The 24,413-nt window shown below is 34.8% G+C and overlaps 2 protein-coding genes across 3 annotated transcripts in view; one reads left to right on the forward strand and one right to left on the reverse strand.

The window, feature by feature from the left end:
• LOC125682164 (general transcription factor IIH subunit 4-like) overlaps nt 1-10,233 on the reverse strand; it is a 15,892-nt gene extending 5,659 nt beyond the window's left edge. Inside the window, exons 1-8 of the mRNA XM_048922558.2 lie at nt 10,006-10,233; nt 9,810-9,914; nt 6,481-6,612; nt 5,619-5,715; nt 5,145-5,239; nt 4,318-4,429; nt 2,112-2,180; nt 1,928-2,011 (exon numbers count right to left, since the gene is read on the reverse strand). Of these exons, the coding sequence (XP_048778515.1) occupies nt 1,928-2,011; nt 2,112-2,180; nt 4,318-4,429; nt 5,145-5,239; nt 5,619-5,715; nt 6,481-6,612; nt 9,810-9,914; nt 10,006-10,130 (819 nt within the window). The 5' untranslated portion in view covers nt 10,131-10,233. The remainder of the gene's footprint in view (nt 1-1,927; nt 2,012-2,111; nt 2,181-4,317; nt 4,430-5,144; nt 5,240-5,618; nt 5,716-6,480; nt 6,613-9,809; nt 9,915-10,005) is intronic.
• A 253-nt stretch (nt 10,234-10,486) lies between these two features.
• The window catches only part of LOC125682162 (valine--tRNA ligase-like), a 47,233-nt gene continuing 33,306 nt past the window's right edge, over nt 10,487-24,413 (forward strand). For both annotated transcript variants that reach the window (XM_056156273.1, XM_048922553.2), the window contains exons 1-8: nt 10,487-10,622; nt 13,129-13,231; nt 13,756-13,975; nt 15,067-15,231; nt 16,051-16,132; nt 16,408-16,527; nt 19,710-19,818; nt 22,011-22,190. In XM_056156273.1, coding sequence (XP_056012248.1) covers nt 10,488-10,622; nt 13,129-13,231; nt 13,756-13,975; nt 15,067-15,231; nt 16,051-16,132; nt 16,408-16,527; nt 19,710-19,818; nt 22,011-22,190 — 1,114 coding nt within the window. In that variant the 5' untranslated portion in view covers nt 10,487. The remainder of the gene's footprint in view (nt 10,623-13,128; nt 13,232-13,755; nt 13,976-15,066; nt 15,232-16,050; nt 16,133-16,407; nt 16,528-19,709; nt 19,819-22,010; nt 22,191-24,413) is intronic.

Genomic DNA, 24,413 nt, shown 5'->3' on the forward strand with positions numbered 1-24,413 from the left:
AGTGACACGAAGCGTCTAGCTGCGAAGCCGAAGGTCGCCATCTTTAATCTTAGTTCTACAGATCAGCCTAGCCATTTATCAAAATACTGTATCGAAAGTGAACTTTATCATGATAGAAAATATGCGTAGACTATCCATGCAATGCGTATTTCGCTGCCCTTTAGAGATAGAGATCGACTTTGAAGTCGCTCTTCTCTGACAGATTGAGAAAATACAGGAAATTGCATTGTTTAGGCCTACCCAAAATAAATCTTCAAATATCAGAAAATGCAATAATTTACGGCTTTCAACTCTGTGAAAGCTTCTACTAGATGAAAACTTACCCTTGTATGCAATGTTGTCGCTAATAGTAAATTCGACACAAGAAAATATGTAAGCAAGTAACAAATAGCGATCCACATGTCAATGTGTCTGACGTCATGTGATAAAATGTGACGTATGAATTTTTGTTTGCTTTGTTGAAAGACGACAACGCACCCCCCCCCTTCCTTTTCCCCAGTGAGAAATTTATTTCAAAATGAACAGGGTAATGCTTACTTGGCAAATCATTAATTCGAATATAATATCTTTGTTTTACTCTATTATTCGACCATACATACAGAGAAAGATGTTTTACAACAGTGATTTGCGTACAAGTAGATGCTAATATTGACAACGAGAAAACAACATGTGTATCAAACCGAAGTATCTTATTGTGCACGTTGACTTTCAATTCCATAGAAGGCTGAAAACAGCGCTGCGATGTAAATTTAGAGAGAGAAAAAAAAAAATAGTTCTGACATCTGGTTGTCAAGGGGGTGTGTCCCCATACCAAACCACGTTATACAAAAATAACTTGCGTTCCTCAATTGAAATTTGACCAATCACAAACAAGGATACAATAAGAATTAAATTATTAGTAAATAACCGAAAAGCATCACAAATCATTGTAATTACATCCAATAACTACACTTTATTATATACCCATCAATGTATCGTTCTTTGATACTGTGGATTTCACAGCATGTGATCTGGTTTTCCGGATCACCACACTGTGGTTTTCTGATTCCGTATCAGTATCCTCTGAAACTGATGACGTCACAATGCATCAACGCAACATTATTTGTGGAAAATATTGACCGCGTCACAAAACAAAACTGAGTACACAAAACATAATTTCATGGTATGTTTGTGTTTTTGATAATTTGGATTTCATTTATTATCTTATAAATGTGGATTTAAAATGCATAAGGGGGTATATAATAAATTTATCATTACTACAGTAACTTGATCCGAAGAACTGGATCACGTCTCGTTGACAGGTGCGGATCATCAGATCAAACTCGACGCTTCGTGTCTCGTGTGATCTGTTGATCCGCTCCTGTCAACTCGACGTGATCCGACTCTTCGGATCAAGTTACTGTTACAGTAGTAATAATATATATGTACATACTCATGTCTTCTACCGATATAGATATAAAAAAATTACAAAGTCTTAGACTGGAACTTTAAAAAGTGGGGATATACATGTAGATCAAATTTTTAATGTATTGACCAAAATACTATATTTTCATACAAAAAAAATAAATATATCAATCAAATTAAGGAATTAGCTCCACATCTCTACTACTTGAATAATAAATTACAATGTTGAAATACATGTCTAGGGGTATAGATATTAACCAATAAAATAGGTAGCAAACCACTACCTACACAGTTATACTAGCCAATGAGCTAATTTCTTTAATCAATTTCAAATAAACACCTAAAGTGAATACATGTCATTATGATAGATGCCTACACTATTACTCTCATATATCAAAATATGTCTCAATGTTTTAAATAATAAACGCTTAAAACACACACACACACACACCCCAAAAAAAGAAGCAATGTTTTGAGATAATAAGGGAATTAAAAGTTGTACCTTAGAGTACTTCTCAGTTACCTTTCTTTGATAGACAAGTCCAAATTCTCTCAGATGTTGTAAAAACCTCTGCTGGCCTTCATTCATTAACTCTGTAGAATAGTCCTAAGAAATAAAAAAAAAGAATCTAAATCTATGTAATTATTACGAAAATAATAAAAAAGTATGGAATCACTTAAATTTACATGCAATATCATCTGCTTACCTTTCCTAGCGTTGAAAAGCTGAGTTGAAATAGAAATGACAAACAGTCTATAAGATCCATACCGCGGGCCTGTCAAAAGTAAATTTATGTATTTTTTATGATGCTGTTTGATGAAATTGTCCAACTTTCTGATGTTAACTTTTACATGTACTCATGTTAAAGGGTTTTTACCACGATTTTTAATGTAATTAAAATCAGAAGGAGTAACCTTAATAAAGCACGTTTCTGCTGTTATATTGTTTCATTACTCCCAATAATTGATACAAACATGCATTTTATCTGCACATATTCAAAGCTTCCGCTTCTCAAATCGTCACTAATGAGCTATCTAGTCACGTGATACGTCATGACGTCATACGTGTCAATGTGCTGCAGCAGCTATGTATGTGTGTGTGAATAGATTCTATTGAAAGTCATAAATTATACAGAATGGATAGTTAATGTTCCGACATCGATGACATCCTGTTAGTATTTAATATTCCACCATACATATTTGAACCTGCCGCTGAGCCAAGTCTTAAAAGAAATTCCCTCAGCAAACATTTATATTAGCCTAATACTACTTAGAGATTGACCACTCAGACGGAGATCCCGCTCACAGAAAGGATGGAACGTTTTCAACTTTTGGTAAATATCCGAATGACACATTTCGTTTGCAAACATTTTGACTGTGTTCCCTTGTAGATCATGATATTTTTAAAGCATTAGAGGTCTGTATATGTAGAGTGTAACATGCATTAGCCAATGCTGATCTAATTAAAATTAGTTCTTCTCTAACCGTTACACTGGAGAAGGTAGAGAAGATTTGCTATTAATTAAATTGGCGCATTGACCTCCAATGTGTCGAAGGAAACAGTCGATTTACTGATATCGATTTAATTTATAATTCTATTTTTCAAGGGATGAAAATCTATTGACTTCTCAAATCGTATAGTGTGCATGTTTAAGAAGGCGGGAGATAGAGAGAGGGGGGGGGGGGGGGGGGGGGGGGGACATGGGGCCAATAGTCGTAACCTCTACCTTATAATCGCCCCTCTCATTACTTTAAAAAAATATGGGGGGGGGGGGGGGGGGGGGGGCTGGCTGTTATTCATTATATTGTTGCAATTTTTATTCCCACTACGTTGGCACGCACCGTCATTTTTTTAAAAATAAGGCCGCCGTATTTCAGCATTTTGAACGATTATTCACTGGCATTTTTTCGACTTTTTCCATTTTCTTACTATTTTAATCGGGGGTGGGTGGTAGGGATAGTCTGATAGACCGTGTAGTCATTTCGTACATGGTGTCAATACTCAAAACTTCAAGGTGGGGGGGGGGCAATATATCGTTGCATATGAAATGGTTGCCAGACCCGCGGCGACTTCAATGATTGCCTCAATACCTGGTAGGCCATAAGAGTTCTCAAACTGAAGGCAGTCTCTGATTATGTCCAGTCTGAAGGACAACGAGCCTATTAATTTGTAAACAGAATGTTGATACATGTATCATGAATTAAATGGGTTAGAATGCAATATGTAAGTTTGTCATTGAAGATGGTTTTCCGTTGGTTTGAAGTATTTCTAAATTTAGTTCTAAGCTCACAAAATTTCTCCAACTTGCCTCGTTGGTAATAGTAAAGAAACTCTTCTTTTTGTATATATACTATATACTGTACAACACAATATAATGGGACTTGTAACTGTTGAATCTTTCCATTTTGTATCAATAGCCTGCTGTATGTGCTGTTCACAACTTGTTTAATGTTTTCATGCTTGTTCACTTCACTGCGATTGACACGTATGACGTCACATACTAATGGCGCGAAAATCTCTAACGAGAATATGCATATCTGGCTTTTTGCACTTTCGATACAAAATAATCACTAAAGCACACTTTATATCGAAAAAATAATAATAGCACGATTCAAAACACCACATTTTCATATAAATTTACAAACAATAAAAATCGTGGTAAAAACCCTTTAATGTATGTGTGGCATCTTTAAAACATATACATTTTATTTTGCTTTGTTTATTTAGCTTTGATAATTCACATTAGGATGGAGCTAACTTAAATGTATCTATAAAAATACATAAAATTTTAGTTTAAATGATAAATCTATCAAAATTTGCGATCATTTGGATCGAAACTAAATCGTAACTCCAAGTATCATCAAAAACTTGCAGCAATTGAAAATATTTATAACTACAAAAAACAGAGGTACCTCCACTGTATCCAAGTACTGCAGCATAAAATACCAAACTTGTGACCCAATATCCATCAGCAAAAACTGAAAGCCTGCAGGAGTTATGGAAGGCAGTGGGTCAACACCGTCCCTGTCAAAAAGCATTTCATCTGTACAACATGTCTGTTCTAACACATTTTATCTGTGTAACACAATCCACATTAAAAACACATTGTATCCATTTTTCTTATAGCAGTTTCAAAAGTTTACACTGAATAATCTACTAAAGAACATGCCTCACTTGGTAAGACGTTTTAGAGTGAGGCAAACGCAAAGATGAACAAGACAACTATCTAAGGACAGTTGGTCAAAGTGATAAGGTTGTTAAAACAGAGTGAAGGAGAGAATCGCTGAGTCCTGATTTTGGGGATTTTTTCTTCTATTTTTCTCAAATTTCTCCACTAATTCTCATTAAAATTTGAAAAAAATATTCATAATTTTATATACTGTATATTCTTAAATATATGCGAGGAATTTATTATCACGCAATTTCACGAGAAGCATCACTCACGAATTAAAAGTACTCACTTTCATTTTTATATTGCCAAAATACATGTAAAGATTCTTGATTAACAGAACATTCGCGTATTTATGTTCTCGTCGTTTGACGTATTTATATCTACAGTATCTCTTACCTTTATCTTTATAAGTATTCTTACCTTTATCTTTATAAGTATTCTTACCTTTATCTTTATAAGTATTCATGAACTTTGTATCACAGTATATCCATTAACTCTACGTTTTGTAACATGCAAAATTATCATGGCACTTAAAGAAATGAGTACTATGCCGGAATTCACTATTACCTGGTCATAAGGCCTGCGTGTAGGAGAACGTCAATGATGTCACGGCTCACTCCCTCTGTACCCTCAGTAGATCCCACCATGAAATGTAAAACACACTGAAAACACAAATTAAACAGAGTTAAACACTTATATTGTAAAACACACTGAAAACATAAATTAAACAGAGTTAAACACTTATACTGTAAAACACACTGAAAACACTTAATGAAAACTATAATGAACTATATCTATATGCATAAACTTCATGCATGTGACAATTTTATATGTTACTTGTTGATAAACCTTATTTGTCACCCTGGAGGGTGTGGTTTTTACTCATCGAAGGCAACATTAATTTATGTTTTGTCAAATGTTTTTCAGCCAATCAAATTCAAATATTTATAAAAGTACAATGAATAAAAAGAGGATAATTTTGACTTTCTATACCTACACACAAAACATTGATAACAAAGAGTAATTTAGATAAGAATATACCTCCCATCTTTCAAGGGCGTATTTATCCAGAAATGGTACGTCTTTGGCATGTTTATCTGGGGGAAGAGGCCCTGCTGAATACTGGGAATCCTTTCCTCTGTGAAAAAAAAGAAGATGAAATCAAAACAACTAAATGTTGTTTTACTCACTCACCAAAATAACCTATTAAAGCTTATCTGTACCCATTGACACACGTTCATACGACTGAACCCCCCCCCCCCCCGAGGTGTAACAATATGGCAATATATCGATCGCAATTCAGTATGATACATGTGTAATATCATCAATATGATACCTGTGTAATATTGTCAGTATGATACGTGTGTAATATCATCAATATGATACCTGTGTAATATCATCAGTATGATACCTGTGTAATATCATCAGTATGATACGTGTGTAATATCATTAGTATGACATGTGTGAAATATCATCAGTATGATACGTGTGTAATATCATCAGTATGATACGTGTGTAATATCATCAGTATGATATCGTGATACATGTACAGTTGTATGTTATTAATTTGTCATTTATCTGGAATGATTCTTAGTGGGACATAAGTTTAAAAGTGTTTTTATCCCTTAATTAACATTTTAGTTATTTTTATTTGTAACTTTTGCACAGTTCATCATGTTCATGAACTATTATGTTAATACAGTAGGTCATGAGTCATTTTTATCTTGGAAATAATACTAAATGTACTACCTCTACAAAATACATAAAATTATAACAGTCATCAAAACGGCATTGTGATACACATCATGGATCATGTTCATGTCATGATGTGTAGTGAAGTAGCCCACAATATCATAAAGTTTCTATGAATTTCTTGTTATTCTTAAAAGTTGTTGATCCTTACCCTCCAAGTAAAGCAACTCTCATGTTTGAGCGAAATGTTTCATTCAGAATCCATCCCAGCAGACCTCCTTGCATTTGCTGCTCATGCCAAACTCTCATGTCAGACAGCACTTTGGAAGCATACCTATGCTCCCTTGAAAAAAAATCAACGTAACTTTAGTGACAGATTTTAAATATATTGCTATGCTTCAATGCAGATGTGGTGCACATGCGCAAGAGTGTGCAGTCAGAGATTTTTCTGGTCTTCAACTTTCAAGTGATTAATCAAATTCATTGAAAGAGTTGCTTCAATTCCTCACAGCAGATGTAACAATGTGCTGCCATATCTACTAGGCATACAGGAAAGAAGAAAAAGAAGTCAAAAAAAGGATGGAAAAGAAAAAAGGACGCAAACCCAAGTAACAAGAACCATAACAAAGTAGATATCCCGAGCACTCCCCAGAACGAAGACAATGTTAATAGTGACATTACTTTTCACAAAGCAGTTAGAGACTTTAAAAGGTTTGTTTCTCCACACCGATTTACTCCACGAACCCAAACGCAACAATGAATCAGACAAATGTGATGAATCATACTGTGTCCCCATTAGGTTTTCAAGCAATAGCCCAGCCAGCGGGATTGATAACACAAACTGTTAACGGGTCAAAGATAAACAAAATTTTCGACTATTCATTCTAAATCATCTAGAATTGATGTGTCTTTGTCATGTCGTACATAAATTATTCACATTGAACTTATTTTTTAAAGGCTGGGAGTAACCTAGAAAAATTTACACCCCTACAGCAATTAAGCATATATGGCAAGAGGGCAGGGCTTAGCAGTATTATCAGAATAAGCAGCAGTCTGATGCTTGGCTCTACACGTGCTCTGTAGCAGACGATATTTTGAACAGGGAGACTGGCATGATTTATCAAAATAAACTAAAGTTTTCCCGCATTTTTCTACCACTCTGCTTGATCTGTGAGGCACTGAAAGGATATGTTTTTACTTTAACAAAACTTCACCCTAGGAACTACAAAATGAATTCAGCATTGTTTTATCCATATCTTTTAAAACATGTAGTTTTTTTTATAATATACACAAATATTGGTATATTTGATATACTAATACTTATGATTTTCCTCTTGGTACCTTTCAATTATGAGAAGAATTTGGGGGGAAATTGTAGCTGTGCAATGGAGGACATGTGCATTGAAGGATTATTAAGAAACACTTTGTCCATTATGATATTTGGAGACCTACTATTTGTGATTGTCTCTTTTGACATTGTAATGTCCACACGTAAGAGTCCAGATTGAGAGTAATTACAGGGGTCGAAATTAACTTTTTCTACCACAGGCTAATTTTAGCCTGTGGGTAAAAAATCCACAGGCTAAAATGAAAACCTACAAGCTAAAATGAAAATAATGAAGCAGTGCTCTTTTTATATATTTTTTTTTCAATCAATGATTTTCCCCATCATTACTGAGCCTAGTGGGTCAACAGGCAGCGTTTGGACAAGACACTAAGTTACGTAAGTCATATGGTGCAATGTCTAGGTCTCATGATTATCGCACCTCTAACAGTCTTAAATCCACGACTTGTTTACCGCAGGTCTAGATCCAGTCTTCCAATTTCATGCCACATCAGGGTTGTCACTAGTGATTTTTTAAAGCGAACACAGGACTCATGGTTTTATAAGCAGCACGATCACGAGTCCTATGACTTTTTTGTTGTCACTACAACCCGACCTCAATATGAAAATGACATTCTCATGATTCTGATAAAAATAACTACCGGAAGATTTGGTAAAACATAGATTCCGATATTTTTTGTAGATAAATGAATAACAAAAACATCATACTTGGGATTATTCAATTTAATCACCCCTATAGGTGAACAGGACTCGTGGCACATGTCGATATGCGATGTCCAATCTCTAAAGCATTTGTTTGACTCCGAGTTTCTTAAAAAAATCATAAAAGAAAAATCCGGATAAAAACGGTTATTGAAATCGGTCGTTCATGTAAGCGTTTGTATGATTCAGAGTGCAAGTTTGAGAAAAGCGAATAGCGCATCACCGTTTAAAACGGATACGATACGATCATAGTTTGTAAATCACCACTCGCTAAGATTTTCGAGTGTCCATTATTTTTACTCGCTATTTTTCAAATGTACTCGCATTTTGCGAGTATTTCTCGCTAATTTCGAGCCCTGTAATCTTAGAGTGATGGTTGAACAATTGGACATATTTGTCATCATTGATGAGAGACAATGGGAGTTACACAACTGGCCTAGGAGATTGTTGCTTAATCAGACAAACACCATGCCTGACATTTTTCGAGAAAAGGTACCAGCAATCCTGCAAAACTCTGAAACAGCGATCAGACTGAACAGTCCTAATGAGTTGTTTTTATAAAGTTAACCAATTTTTTTTAAAGGAATGTGATTATATATAATTAAAAAATAAAATCTGGATTCACCAATAATATATGAGTAAGTACTTTTTTTCCACGTTGTACAGTAATTTGATTACATGTTTCCTTTGGTGCAATCCCCCTTATCTAGAACTAGACAAGCATGCTCGTGCAATATGTGAGTCAACATCCGGTGTAAACAATAACAAAAGATAATAATCACACCCACAAACTGCCAATCTCTAGTTTGAAATACAAATTTAGCCCTGCTTCAGATTTTTGAGGCCAAAATTAAAACTTCATGAGAATTTATATCTAAAATAGATATGGCCAATATATGCACAGTTATGAGGGGAACAAGCATACCCATTTTAAAATTTCAGTACAACAGCTTAATCTTTATTTTTGCAAAATAAGTGCTGCAATCTGAATATGACCAGAAAATTCATATATTCCACCATTTTCACCGATTGGCTGCTTTTATACCCAACTGCTGGCCTTTAATAAATATGTTTTTCGCCAGTTTTTATTATTGGGAAAAGTGCAAGTTAAATTGGGGAAAAATTGGTAATAATTGGGAGGGGAAAGGGCCGATATTCGGACCTAAAATGGGTTTAACTTAAAAATCACTGTAAGCTGTAAAGTTCTGGTGAGTATACAATGCTCCAGTACCATGTCACAGTTCAGCCAGCACAGAATTGCACAAGAGGGACTGCTCTTCTACTTTTTTAAAGCGTAAATGCTCTCAACTTGTTGAAGATGATATTACTTGTGAAATGGGTAGCAATTGCTAGAAAACTGTTTCCAGAGCATGCACAACTTCCTCTAGTTCTAGGATTAATTGTAGGAGTCGGTCCAGTTATCACATTCATGCTGCATCTCACTGAAATTAGCTCTAATCGTAGCAATGTCAATAGTTAAAAAATTGACTTACTCATTGTGTTTATTGGTTACCCATAATCCAACAACAGACTGGGACACCGGCTGTTCGATGAAAAGCATCCGCATCACATAGTGTTTGGACAACTGAGGAAGCTGTCTGTAGCAATATATTAAAGATATGTCAAATTGAAATTATTTCAGGTATCATTGAAATAACAAGATGGATTTCATACTGCAGGGGTACTTACCGAAACACCGCAAGACAGGTGGCGGGATGATTGTACAATTTATCGAGTATATTGTGAGGTAGTGTTTTTAAGTAGCCGTGCAAATCTTTACATTCAAGCTTTTTTCCTGTTGCACCACTTGCCATGATTATTACCTAACGCACTAGCTGGTGAAAGATAAAACTAAAAGTATAAACACAAGAACTTTAAACAACGAGCCATGCCGAGAAAAAAAAATCAATGTGTTTTGCGTGCTTAAAATCTAAATGTCAAAACCAAGAACGTTGATCAAAATTATTGGGTAATATACATAATGAGGCTTGAAAAAATAATATTGTTCATAGATCTAGATTATAAGTAGACATGCAATGATATAAATATTTATTTTCATCACAGTATCTCTGTTTAAACAGTATTTTATTTTGCATTTTCCCGGAACAAATAAAGCGCCTCTGAGACAGATTCAGAACTCTTTTAATTTTGAGGTTAAAAAAGTATTCAACATGTCAGCCTCCTGGTGCTATATGAGAAAATTTTACCGAGAATTTTCAATAAAACTTTACAAGCCGCTTATTGTTCGGAGTTCATCTTACAGCATCTCATCGTGCAGATTTTGTTCCACTTATGATAAAAGCAAGGTACAAATTGACCATAGGTGCTTCAATCTTTCGAATTAGTAAATAAACGTTATTGAAATATGTTGACGATGCAGTGGTACTGTTAGTGCTAGCGCAGCTTCGTGTAATTGGTCGGTCTTAATTTATTCACCAAAACAAATTAATGATATTAGACAGTAGGCACAACCTATTGTAGTCCTCTCCAAGGATTTTATGTGAAATCGATTCAATTTATTTATTGATTCACCAAACATGTTGGCATACAATCGTGTTACATTTTCCTATACAATAGATCAATGCAGACAAAGGCTAAAAGCTGTGCTTTAAAAATACCCCAAAAGTTTAAGATTTTGTTTAGAATTAATAGATGTGTGTTACTGCCCAACAATTCCACTAATATCAACACATGATTTCTGCGTTCTATTGCAAACAATTCAGTTCTCTAAATTACATTAGATTTGAGAGGTTTTATGAAAACAAAAATAGTGAATCATAATATGTTTACATTGTGACCGTTTTTTGAGGGCAAAGCAAAAAGTAATGGGGATAAGAATCTATATGCATAACAGGACAAAAAAATATCCGGAAGTTTATAGCACCTAAAGTGTGAGGACAGAGCTCCATCAAAGCATCCTACCTTTAGAGATTTGATCCGCCTATTCACTGAACGCGGTAAATCATAATGCAAATTATGTAAACAGTGCATTGCGACGTCATATTCAGCGTGTGTTTATCGAATACACAAACATAGGAGACATGGTACAATCGCGTTAATTGAGGAGTGATTATATATGGTTAAGAAAATAAAATTCACATGCTTTTGCGGATTTCATGTAAAATCTCAGAATGACGTGAACTTGGGTACACGAGATTCAAATTGGAGAAATACATGTCCATGCACTCATATTCGAATTGACGCCATTTGGACCAAAATTTTCAGTTTCCATAGGTATAGTTTAATTTTTCATTAGTTTTCTATATTTTTCCTTTAAACATGTATATACATGTTACCTATAGGGAGAGCTCTGCTCTCACAGCCCTTTGGGCCATGAGAAGGCTTTGCCCTCTATTAAGACTTCATGAGAAAGAGAAAATTGTATGTTTTTTAAATTTATTTTGTGAGTTGTGAGAGGCTCCAAATTTCATGAAACTTTTGCTCCAGTCTGATTAGAATCAAACCTCTTGCTTCGCTCCATATATGGACAATCACAGCGAAATGAGAGATTTAATTTTAATCCGACTGCTTTTGCTCACATATGGAGTTGGGTAAAAATCAGTGTCAATGGAATTTTATTTCTAGTTTTTGCACATTTATTTTGGATATTAAAGGGGCATGGACACGATTTGAGCTGAAATTTTTTAAAGAAGATTGGTGACTTTATCGAGCCGAGAACCTACAGAAGGACAAATATCAAAGTTAAAATTGAAACTCTCCAGAAAGAAAAATTTGCATTCTTGCTGAAACAATCGATCCATAGTTTCCAAAAATGCTTTTTCGATGTGCCCATTTCAAAGGAACATTTAATTTTCACCACAAAACATCTGAGGTTTCTCATTCACATCAATTAGTATGTCAATGGAAATGCGGTGCACATTGGATGTTGCGAGCATATATGCAGTGTCATTTGGTACCTTAGGTACTCCAGGCTTCAGTGTAATTATGTGTGTGTTAAAAACCGCTTAATGTCTGATATACATGATACTGCCTGTGAAACAAACTCTGATGATAATTTTGATTAAATATCCTTTGAAGTATGATCTATATATTTGTTTTTAATTCTAAATATTTTGGACAGCGTTTTAGTACGGTACTGTATCTATTGCAAATACGGGTACCATGAATGTGGATTTTAAACTCCCGATTCGCGACTGGTGCCCAATCATTAATAGGCTTATTGTTCGCCAAGTTCACCCATCTTCTTTATTTTTACATTTTCATTGTTTACAATGCTTAACTGAAACATTTCTAATGGTCAACCAAAATTTTAATATCATTTGTTGAGTTACAAGTGAAATACAGCACTCGCAATCCTTTCTTATGTAAAGAAGGCTTGTGTCATGTTTTTGTTTACATATAGATAGCCTAATAGAAAACAGCATGTTTAAAACCAAATGAGATGTGCCAAACACCAGAAACTATTTAATTGTGTTCAGATATAACTTACAAATTGAAAATAACCTAGGTCCTGCTTTAAATGAAACTTTTACTAGTATATTTAAGCTATGTAAAGAAAAAAATAGCACGAGCCTTGTTTACATAACAAAGAATTGTGAGCTATGTATCTCCCATGTACCTTGAAAACTGACGTTCAAATTTTTGCTAACCATTAAAAATACCTTGGTTAAGCATTCTAAACATTAATGATAGAAAAATAAAATTTGAGAATTTTTAGCTCAAATTGTGTCCATGGCCCTTTAAAGAGTTCTTTTATGTCCTGTGCTATTCAAAACAGATTGAAATAATTTTGACAATATTGTGCAAAATTGCAAAAAATTATTGATACTTGACAATTGTGCATAATTGTAGGGTAATGCAGAGAAGAAAAAAACCAAGGCAAAACAAGGAAAAGGAGGACTTGTATATGAATCGGCAACATATCTTGTTCCAACAGAACCAGGAGACAAGAAAGGTGGCTAACCAATTTACAAGTTAACTAGATTTTTCTGAGTTAATTCAGATTGATTAAATTGTTTAACATTATTTAATTGGTATTGGTATCTCCTAAATTTTATTTCATACTCCACAGATGAGTCCACTGGTTCTTTTATGATCTGTATGTAAAATGTTGTTTGTTCAACCGTAACGTTACAGTCTGCAACTTCTTGTTGGACGAAAAAAATGAACTATAAATGTTGTTTACTGTCGATTGTTATAATGGGATATCGGTCACATAGTGTTGATGATCCTCGCTTGAAATTTCATACTTAAAGTGGTAAAACACCAGTTTCTTTACCTTGCATTTAGAGAGATTATTACCCAAAATAATATCTGGTATATCGGAGATTTGTAAAAGTTACCGTCAAGCATGGAGATTTCAACACAATATCATGAATTTAAATATGCGAAATAAGTTACCTCTTGTTGACGGTTACATTGAAAATGACTTGTTATCAAAATTTATTGATAATGTGAGTTATAGAATTTTGCTTGCAGATGTTTCCTGTCCATTACCTAGAAGTTACAGTCCTGAGTTTGTGGAGTCAGCCTGGTATGATTGGTGGGTGGCCATGAAGTTTTTCACACCAGAGTATGGAGAACAAAAAGGTTCCACTCGACAAAAATTCATCATGTGTATCCCCCCTCCCAATGTGACAGGAACTTTACATCTTGGGCATGCAATTACAAATACCATCCAAGACGCTCTTGTTAGATGGTAATATTATGTAGAAGTTAGATTATGTGCATTCTTTCTTGTGATACCTCACGAATCAGGGTTGGGGTAATTGAAAAAGTAATTGCAATTAATTGTAATTAATTACATTCTTTGAAGTAATTGGATGTAATTTGTAATTGAAGATATTTTAATTACAAGTAATTGTAATTTAATTAATTACCTGAGGAAAACACCCTGTAATTCAATTACTTTTTTAATTACTTTCAATTACAATCCAGGACCATGAGATTTGTTTTAGCATGATATTATTGCAATATTTCTTTTAAAGTCTGTTTGATACTTGAGTCAATTCTTTATGTGTATTCAAAACCAAAATTCGCGCTCTCTCTCTCTCTCTCTGTGTCTCTGTCTGTCTCTCTCTCTCTCTCTCTCTCTCTCCATGCTCTTAAAATGAGTAATAAATAGCAAAGTAATTGTAATTTCATTAATTACATTTTAATGTAATTGACCCCAACCCTGTCACGAATCCTCCAGAATACTTATGTCTGTCGTCCAGCAGGAGGTCATAATCCCACAAAATGATATCTTATTTAAAATGGAAGAACAGAATAAGTTTACTTTAGCAAAATCATCAAATTGACCATATTTATTACAAAAACTGTGTATATAAGGTTGTATGGTAATGATATGCACGTCCCGTGTACGTGTATTTTAAGGTTATATGTAAGGTTGTATGGTAATGATATACACGTCCCGTGTACGTGTATTTTAAGGTTATATATAAGGTTGTATGGTAAGGATATGCATGTCCCGTGTACGTGTATTTTAAGGTTATATATAAGGTTGTATGGTAAGGATATGCATGTCCCGTGTACGTGTATTTTAAGGTTATATATAAGGTTGTATGGTAAGGATATGCATGTCCCGTGTACGTGTATTTTAAGGTTATATATAAGGTTGTATGGTAAGGATATGCACGTCCCGTGTACGTGTATTTTAAGGTTATACAACGTACAATCTACTTCAGCTTGTTAATGGTTATGTTGACATGTTTACATTGCTTCTGATATTGCACAAGTTCATCTGAAAAAATGAAGATTCATATTTGGCATATCTGATAAATTTTTCAGGCACAGAATGCGAGGTTTTGAAACTCTGTGGCTCCCTGGCTGTGATCATGCAGGAATAGCCACACAGGTGGTGGTGGAAAAGGCACTGTGGAGAACAAGAAGGCAGACCAGGCATGACATCGGGAGAGATGCCTTCATTCAGGAAGTGTGGAATTGGAAGCAAAGGTATCTCTCTGTCTTGAATAGCAAATTATATTGACGAATCACTTCAGTTTGTCAGACTCTTAAAACAAAAAACAACCATTTCTAAATTTGGAGGTTGACAGTAATAATTATGACCTTATTTGATGATATCCATGAAGAACACCATTACTTTTCCATTTATTTCAAAAATATGTTTCCATATAGAATACTATTAGCTTGTCTTGTTCATATTGAGACTGTTCAATTGATACAATTTAACTGTTTATAAAATGCATTTTTTTGGAGGAGGGGGGGAGCAATCTACAGATTTGGTTATAGCAACTTGTGTTTCTTCTTTGTTACAAGAAAGTTTCATAGGGAACAGAAAAAAGTGCCAAATTGTATACACTATAACTAATGTTACTTTAAAATCATTATTTTAGGGGGGTGGGGGGTAAATTTTTGTGGTTAGACAAGTGTGCTCGTAATGACTTGGTTTGTGGTTACAAGAGTTGTCATTCTTTACTGCGGTTCAGTTTCTCTTGTTTGTGGAAGATTTTGAAGTTGTGTGTTTGTCCATACAATGAAAATAATTGAATAATTGAAAGAGATTTTTTATATGGAATGAATATTATTTCGATTTACAACATAAAACTAGCTGTAATTTTGTAGCTCTCCCTGATTTTTAACACTCTGAACATTTCTGTTTAAAATTGAGGAGGGCTACATTATTGCAGCTAGCTTAAAGCAAGATGAAGAGTTGCAGTGTTAGAAATTGTTAAAAGTGTCACACTGCAATCTGATTTGTACATATTCTGCTGATTTTCAACTATACACAGTGTCAATTTGTAATTCAAATAGCAAGGGAGAAGTCATTTACGACCAAATGAAGAAACTGGGATCATCATTGGATTGGAACAGAGCCTGTTTCACACTTGATAAGGTAAGATATTGGGGAACCTCACAAAACGTGTAAGACAGGGTAAAGTTACTGGGGATGTTCCAGTATTTCGTAGTTAAGATTACAGTTGATTTGATCTTCTGAGTTGGTAATCTTTTTTCCAAGTAATTGATCATGTCAATGTCACGTGATTCGCCACCGTGAGATTGATGTTTCACAAATCATGTACATGCATATTGTGAGTAATTTAGATTGATTTAATTACATGTATATTCTAAGGTGTCACATCAGTTCTAGTATTACTCTCTGTTTATTAGAATTTATCAGATGCTGTAGCTGAGGCCTTTGTCAGGCTCCATGATGAGGGATTGATCTACAGAAAGAAAAAAATGGTGAATTGGTCTTGTCAACTACAATCTGTGATATCAGATATTGAGGTATGTCAACTACAATCTCTTATCTAATGTTGAAATGCATCAACTAGCTTGTGATATATGATATTAAGAGATGTTGACTACAGTTTGTGACATCACATAATGAGGTATGTCAACTACTGATTGATATTCTTTGATATCAAATATTGAGGTAAGTCAATTACAGTCTGTGATATTAGTTACTGAGGTATGTGAACTACAATCTGACATCAGTTACTGAGGTAAGTCAACTACAATCTGTGATATTAGTTACTGAGGTAATTAAACTACAATCTGTGATATCAGTTACTGAGGTAAATCAACTACAATCTGTGATATCAGTTACTGAGGTATGTCAACTACAATCTGTGATATCAGTTACTGAGGTAAGTTAACTACAATCTGTGATATCAGTTACTGAGATAAGTTAACTACAATCTGTGATATCAGTTACTGAGGTATGTCAACTACAATCTGTGATATCAGTTACTGAGGTATGTCAACTACAATCTGTGATATCAGTTACTGAGGTAAGTCAACTACAATCTGTGATATCAGTTACTGAGGTAAGTCAGCTACAATCTGACATCAGTGACTGAGGTAAGTTAACTACAGTCTGATATCAGTTACTGAGGTATGTCAACTACAATCTGTGATATCAGTTACTGAGGTAAATCAACTACAGTCTGTGATATCAGTTACTGAGGTAAGTCAGCTACAATCTGACATCAGTGACTGAGGTAAGTTAACTACAGTCTGATATCAGTTACTGAGGTATGTCAACTACAATCTGTGATATCAGTTACTGAGGTAAATCAACTACAATCTGTGATATCAGTTACTGAGGTATGTCAACTACAATCTGTGATATCAGTTACTGAGGTAAGTCAACTACAATCTGTGATATCAGTTACTTAGGTAAGTTAACTACAATCTGTGATATCAGTTACTGAGGTATGTGAACTACAATCTGTGATATCAGTTACTGAGGTAAGTCAACTACAATCTGTGATATCAGTTACTGAGGTAAGTCAACTACAATCTGTGATATCAGTTACTGAGGTAAGTCAACTACAATCTATGATATCAGTTACTGAGGTAAGTCAACTACAATCTGTGATATTAGTTACTGAGGTAAGTCAACTACAATCTGTGATATTAGTTACTGAGGTAAGTTAACTATAATCTGTGATATTAGTTACTGAGGTAAGTCAACTACAATCTGTGATATTAGTTACTGAGGTATGTCAACTACAATCTGTGATATCAGTTACTGAGGTAAGTCAACTACAATCTGTGATATTAGTTACTGAGGTAAGTCAACTACAATCTGTGATATTAGTTACTGAGGTAAGTTAACTATAATCTGTGATATTAGTTACTGAGGTAAGTCAACTACAATCTGTGATATCAGTTACTGAGGTAAGTCAACTACAATCTGTGATATCAGTTACTGAGGTAAGTTAACTACAATCTGTGATATCAGTTACTGAGGTATGTCAACTACAATCTGTGATATCAGTTACTGAGGTAAGTCAACTACAATCTGTGATATCAGTTACTGAGGTAAGTCAACTACAATCTGTGATATCAGTTACTGAGGTAAGTCAACTACAATCTGTGATATCAGTTACTGAGGTAAGCTAACTACAATCTGTGATATCAGTTACTGAGATAAGTTAACTACAATCTGTGATATCAGTTACTGAGATAAGTTAACTACAATCTGTGATATCAGTTACTGAGGTATGTCAACTACAATCTGTGATATCAGTTACTGAGGTATGTGAACTACAATCTGACATCAGTTACTGAGATAAGTTAACTACAATCTGTGATATTAGTTACTGAGGTATCTGAACTACAATCTGTGATATCAGTTACTGAGGTAAGTCAACTACAATCTGTGATATCAGTTACTGAGGTAAGTCAACTACAATCTGTGATATTAGTTACTGAGGTAAGTTAACTATAATCTGTGATATTAGTTACTGAGGTAAGTCAACTACAATCTGTGATATCAGTTACTGAGGTAAATCAACTACAATCTGTGATATTAGTTACTGAGGTATGTCAACTACAATCTGTGATATCAGTTACTGAGGTAAGTTAACTATAATCTGTGATATTAGTTACTGAGGTAAGTCAACTACAATCTGTGATATTAGTTACTGAGGTAAGTTAACTATAATCTGTGATATTAGTTACTGAGGTAAGTCAACTACAATCTGTGATATTAGTTACTGAGGTAAGTTAACTACAATCTGTGATATCAGTTACTGAGGTATGTCAACTATAATCTGTGATATTAGTTACTGAGGTATGTCAACTACAATCTGTGATATCAGTTACTGAGGTAAATCAACTACAATCTGTGATATCAGTTACTGAGGTATGTCAACTACAATCTGTGATATTAGTTACTGAGGTAAGTTAACTACAATTTGTGATATCAGTTACTGAGGTATGTCAACTACAATCTGTGATATCAGTTACTGGGGTAAGTTAACTACAATCTGTGATAGTTACTGAGGTAAATTAACTACAATCTGTGATATCAGTTACTGAGGTAAGTCAGCTACAATCTGATATCAGTTACTGAGGTAAGTTAACTATAATCTGTGATATCATTTTGAGATGTCACTCACATTCTATGATATTACAGTCTACTTTGTTAGATATCAGACATGATATTTGGGGATATGAATCAGTCTTTTATATCAGACATTTGGGTATATGAATCAGTCTTTTGATATCAGACATTTGGGTATATGAATCAGTCTTTTGATATCAGACATTTGGGTATATGAATCAGTCTTTTGATATCAGACATTTGGGTGTATGAATCAGTCTTTTGATATCAGATATTAAGGTATGTGAATGACAGTGTGTGAAACTAATGATGAGGTGTGTCAGTTATGTAAGATATTGAGGTGTATCAAATATTGTGTGTGATGTCACCTCTTCATCTCACTGTGATGTGGGACATATTTAATGAATTGATACTTATGTGCAAATTGTAAAATGACCAGCACTAAATTTATTTGATTCTTTTATAGGTAGGGACTGTAAAATGACCAGTCCTAAATTTCTTTGATTCTTTTATAGGTAGAGACTGTAAAATGACCAGTGCTAAATTTCTTTGATTCTTTTATAGGTAGAGACTGTAAAATGACCAGTGCTAAATTTCTTTGATTCTTTTATAGGTAGAGAATATATTCCTGAAGAAGCGGACTCATCTTAATATTCCTGGATATCAAAATCAAGTAGAATTTGGGGCACTGACCTCTTTTGCATATCCAGTGGTGGGCAAAGGTAAATGGCATTGAAATATAAACTTGATAAATTTTCCAGTGGCTCGGGATCTGTACATATCTATAATGTAACCTTTTACACCTGTCGTCTGCCCCTTGTCCTTCTGAAAAAATTCTGTACATGGTGCCCCAAAATTCATCTTCAGTAGCATCACCTATTTTCTTTGGATTGTGGTTTGAGAAGAAATGAGCATGTTCATTGGTGGTAGATTTCAGGGTAGAAGAGTTGTCATTCTTTATTGTACCGTATATACTCGCCTATAAGTCAGATTTTTGGGAGTCAATTTTTGGTCCAAAACTGTATGTCCGACTTATAGGCGTGTCCTAAGAAGATTGGTATTTTTCTGGACGGCGTAATGTAGTGGTTTTTAAACAACTCTGACAATTATCATGGACTACCACACAAATGATTATTGTTCACTAATATCTAGACGTATTGTATTGTTTATGTATTTTAAAATTATGTATAAAGTACAAGTATTTACATATTTTTATCTAGTTAAGTGTATATTATTTATTTTGAAAATTATTTACATACTGGTAACTAATATTCTTTCAATTCAACTAATCTATCGTTTATCGGTAAAATTGAATTACGAACCCGATTTAATATTGAAATTTTCATATGTATACTGGCTGAAATATATTTCATAAAAGATTGAATATTGTTAACAGATAATTTAGAGCATCATTCTTGACTCTTAAAAACTCTATTGTTGATACAATGAATTATACCGGAATCCCACAATAACAGTTTTCGCGAGGCGCGTGCCACTAAGTAAACATGATGTCAGGTACTGGTAATACGTCGGTTTCAAGATAAGTTCGAGTTATTTCCCTTTGAAGAACTCTCGTACATAGTAAGGTGCGAAACAACTTGTTTACATCATACATGCGGGAGTGGGACGAATATTGATCACTGCATAAATAAACGTCCTTAGTATTTTTCTCATACGCTGTTTCATCACCTGAATTCTACTGATATACAAAGTAAGTAAGTGATAAGTATTCAGAGAGTAATTAAATACATGGAGTTCTTATTATATCACGAAATTTCGTTGGTCGTAGGTATCATATCCAGGATATTACTTTCAAATATGACATTGTTTTTATGTTTCTACTTTAGTAAAACATTTCTTTCGATAGTATTTTGTATTTCCTACATTTACATATTTAAAGAGAAGCCGCTTTTAATACATTTTATCGTCTTCCTCACTGACTGTAGGTTCACTCTGTCCCACTTAGGCACTCAAAGTTCTACTAAATGTACCTCCTACACAAAAGAGCTCTTATCTCGAAACTGGCGTATTAGGAGACAATAATTGCTTAGGTAAACAAGGGATCATTGTCCATTATAGATCAAGGGTTGCATTTAAACCCCAAACAGATATGGCTTGGATATGGAGCACCTCACAATTATTAATTTCTCAAAATATTTTTTGGAACATAGGTAAAAACACTAGAGCATAGACTTGAAATTGTCAACCGATTCTGACAAAAATTTGTACCGACTTACAAGCGGGTCAATGGCAAATTCCTACAAAATAACCTTAAAAAATACAACCGACTTATAGGCGGACCGACTTATAGGCGAATATATACGGTAGTTCAGTTTCTCCTCTTTGTTAAATTTGTCCATACCATGAGAACAATTAAGATTAACCCTCCACATTTTGATACAGCCAGATTCCTCATAAAACACAGGGAAACAATTTTCAGATTTATTTGTGAGAGGACTTTCATTGAATGAAAATTTTCGCTTTTAAAACGAAAGCCATGTATCTATCCGAAAATAGCTCTTATGATTTTACTTTTTTGCAAATTAGTGCTAAATGTTGATTTTGACCAAACCAATTACTTGCATAAGAAAAGAAATCTATATTAACTAGCAAAAATCTACTCTATATAATATATATTCAACATTACCATAACAATATAATTTTTTTTTTATATAGCTTTAAGATCAATGTTGGGTGGGAGGGGGAGAGGCAGAAACCTTGGCCATAATTTTGAACTGTTAGAAATAGAGGATTCATACAGAATATATTATAATCTGTTACTACAATAAATATTTGGTTTCTCAGCTGCAGTGCTATAACTTGAGAAGGTTTTATTGAAAAAAGTCTTAGAATTAGAATTTGCCATGATTGAGGGGCATTTGTATATAGCAAAGACATCATGTTCTATTTTTAGATGAGGAAATTGTGGTGTCTACCACTCGACCTGAGACAATGCTGGGAGACACGGCTGTTGCTGTTAACCCCCTTGATACACGCTATCAGCATTTACGTGGCTGTTCTGTTCAACATCCAATAGATGGACGACAACTACCTGTTGTGTTTGACGAAAGTGTTGAAATAGACTTTGGAACTGGTAAATCAATTTTTTTCTTCTATTTTTGTTCTCTTGAAATTATGAATTGATTGATCCTTGGTTTTTTTACCTCAAGAATTTTCACTCATATCAAGACATCACCAGAAGTGTCACAAAGAACCTGATTCATGATTGACATATTTTGGAACAATTCTTTACTTTACTCATGATCAATGATTTTTAGGTCACCCGAGTTAGTCGTGCGACATGGGTTAACAATTGAACATTTTTAACTTCCTCTTGATAACCATCCTTCCAATTGTTTTCAAATTTGGTTTGAAGCATCCTTGGGGTAAGGGGGCATAAATTGTAAATTTCAAGACTCCTGCACCCTCGGGGCCTTAGGAGCAGGGCAAAAACTGCCATTCATTGACCAAATTTAAAAAATCTTCTCTACAACTGAACATCTGTAAGAAAAACTAAATGCATAGTCATGTTGAGCAGGAAGGCCTCTACCAAAATTGCAAATTTCATGATTCCCAGGATAGAGATTCTGACTGCAGGGTGGGGCCAAACTTGGTATATAGTGTTAATGTGTAAAACATTCAAAAAACATCTTCTTTAATGCTATTGAAAGTAATTGGATATTTAGAATGAACAGAGAGCCCTTTACAAAAATTATAAATTTCATGATCCCAAGAGTTTTGGTTATAGGAACAAAATTATTATAGTGATTGTTATTGTCTTTATCATTTGAAAAACTTCTTTAATCTTGCTGATACTGTATAAAAACTAAATGCTTTTTAGGAAAAGCAGAAAAGAATGTACCAAAATTGTGACATTCATGTCTCAGGGTTTGAATTGTAGGGCACCTCCAAAATATTCATATACAGCTGCAGTGTTAATATACATGTAACTTAAATTTTGTAAAGTCTTTCATCAATATGTGCACTTTTGGGGGGCTGTAAACATCTTGTTTTATGCTACTGCTGAATATTAGAATTTAGCTTAGATATGCAGAACAGAAAGATTATTATAGATTGCATAGCCCTTAGGGCTAGTGATACTTTTAACTAATACTCAGGTGACTGATAAGGCCAGTGGGCCTCTTGCTAAGTTTTGAAAATTTACAAAGTCAAATTATGCCGTTGATGAACCTACATGTGGGTACAGTCCACTAAATTATTTCCCATAGGCAACAATATCAACATGTTTACATGTTCCTCCCCTTATTTTCATTGAATGATCAGGCACCCCTCAAATCTAACGTCTTCAATTTCTCCATCTTCGATTAAAGTCTTGTAGTGGCAAACCAGATTCGTTTTCTGACAAAATGTTCATTGAAACCCCCAGAAAATGAAAATGAGGTTTAAGAAATTTTCCATTCTGGAGTTAGCATACACCAAGCAATGTACATGTAACTCATTTCATTCAAAAGATAATTTGAAACAGTAAATGGTTTTGATATATCAAGCATCCAAAGTTAATTCGACACACTGCTTTGATATACTGCCTGGAAATTCAGGGAACTATTTCATTTTAGTGCACTACTTTCTTGTCCTATTGATTCTGAATATATCTAATGGCATGTTCCCAGGTACCGCTTTCGACCTGTTCTAGGCAATGTAGCCAGGGCCTCTTTCGACCTGTTCTAGGCACTGTAGCCAGGGCCTCTCTATCATGTTCTAGGCACTGTAGCCAGGGCCTCTCTATCATGTTCTAGGCACTGTAGCCAGGGCCTCTCTATCATGTTCTAGGCACTGTAGCCAGGGCCTCTCTGTCATGTTCTAGGCACTGTAGCCAGGGCCTCTCTATCATGTTCTAGGCACTGAAGCCAGAGCCTCTCTATCATGTTCTAGGCACTGTAGCCAGGGCCTCTCTGTCATGTTCTAGGCACTGTAGCCAGAGCCTCTCTGCCATGTTCTAGGCACTGTAGCCAGAGCCTCTCTATCATGTTCTAGGCACTGTAGCCAGGACCTCTCTATCATGTTCTAGGCACTGTAGCCAGGACCTCTCTATCATGTTCTAGGCACTGTAGCCAGGACCTCTCTATCATGTTCTAGGCACTGTAGCCAGGGCCTCTCTATCATGTTCTAGGCACTGTAGCCAGGACCTCTCTATCATGTTCTAGGCACTGTAGCCAGGGCCTTTTTAGACCTGTTCTAGGCACTGTAGCCAGGGCCTCTCTATCATGTTGTAGGCACTGTAGCCAGGGCCTCTCTGTCATGTTCTAGGCACTGTAGCCAGAGCCTCTCTGTCATGTTCTAGGCACTGTAGCCAGAG

Source organism: Ostrea edulis, chromosome 2 (assembly GCF_947568905.1).
Source record: "Ostrea edulis chromosome 2, xbOstEdul1.1, whole genome shotgun sequence".
Taxonomy (NCBI): domain Eukaryota; kingdom Metazoa; phylum Mollusca; class Bivalvia; order Ostreida; family Ostreidae; genus Ostrea; species Ostrea edulis.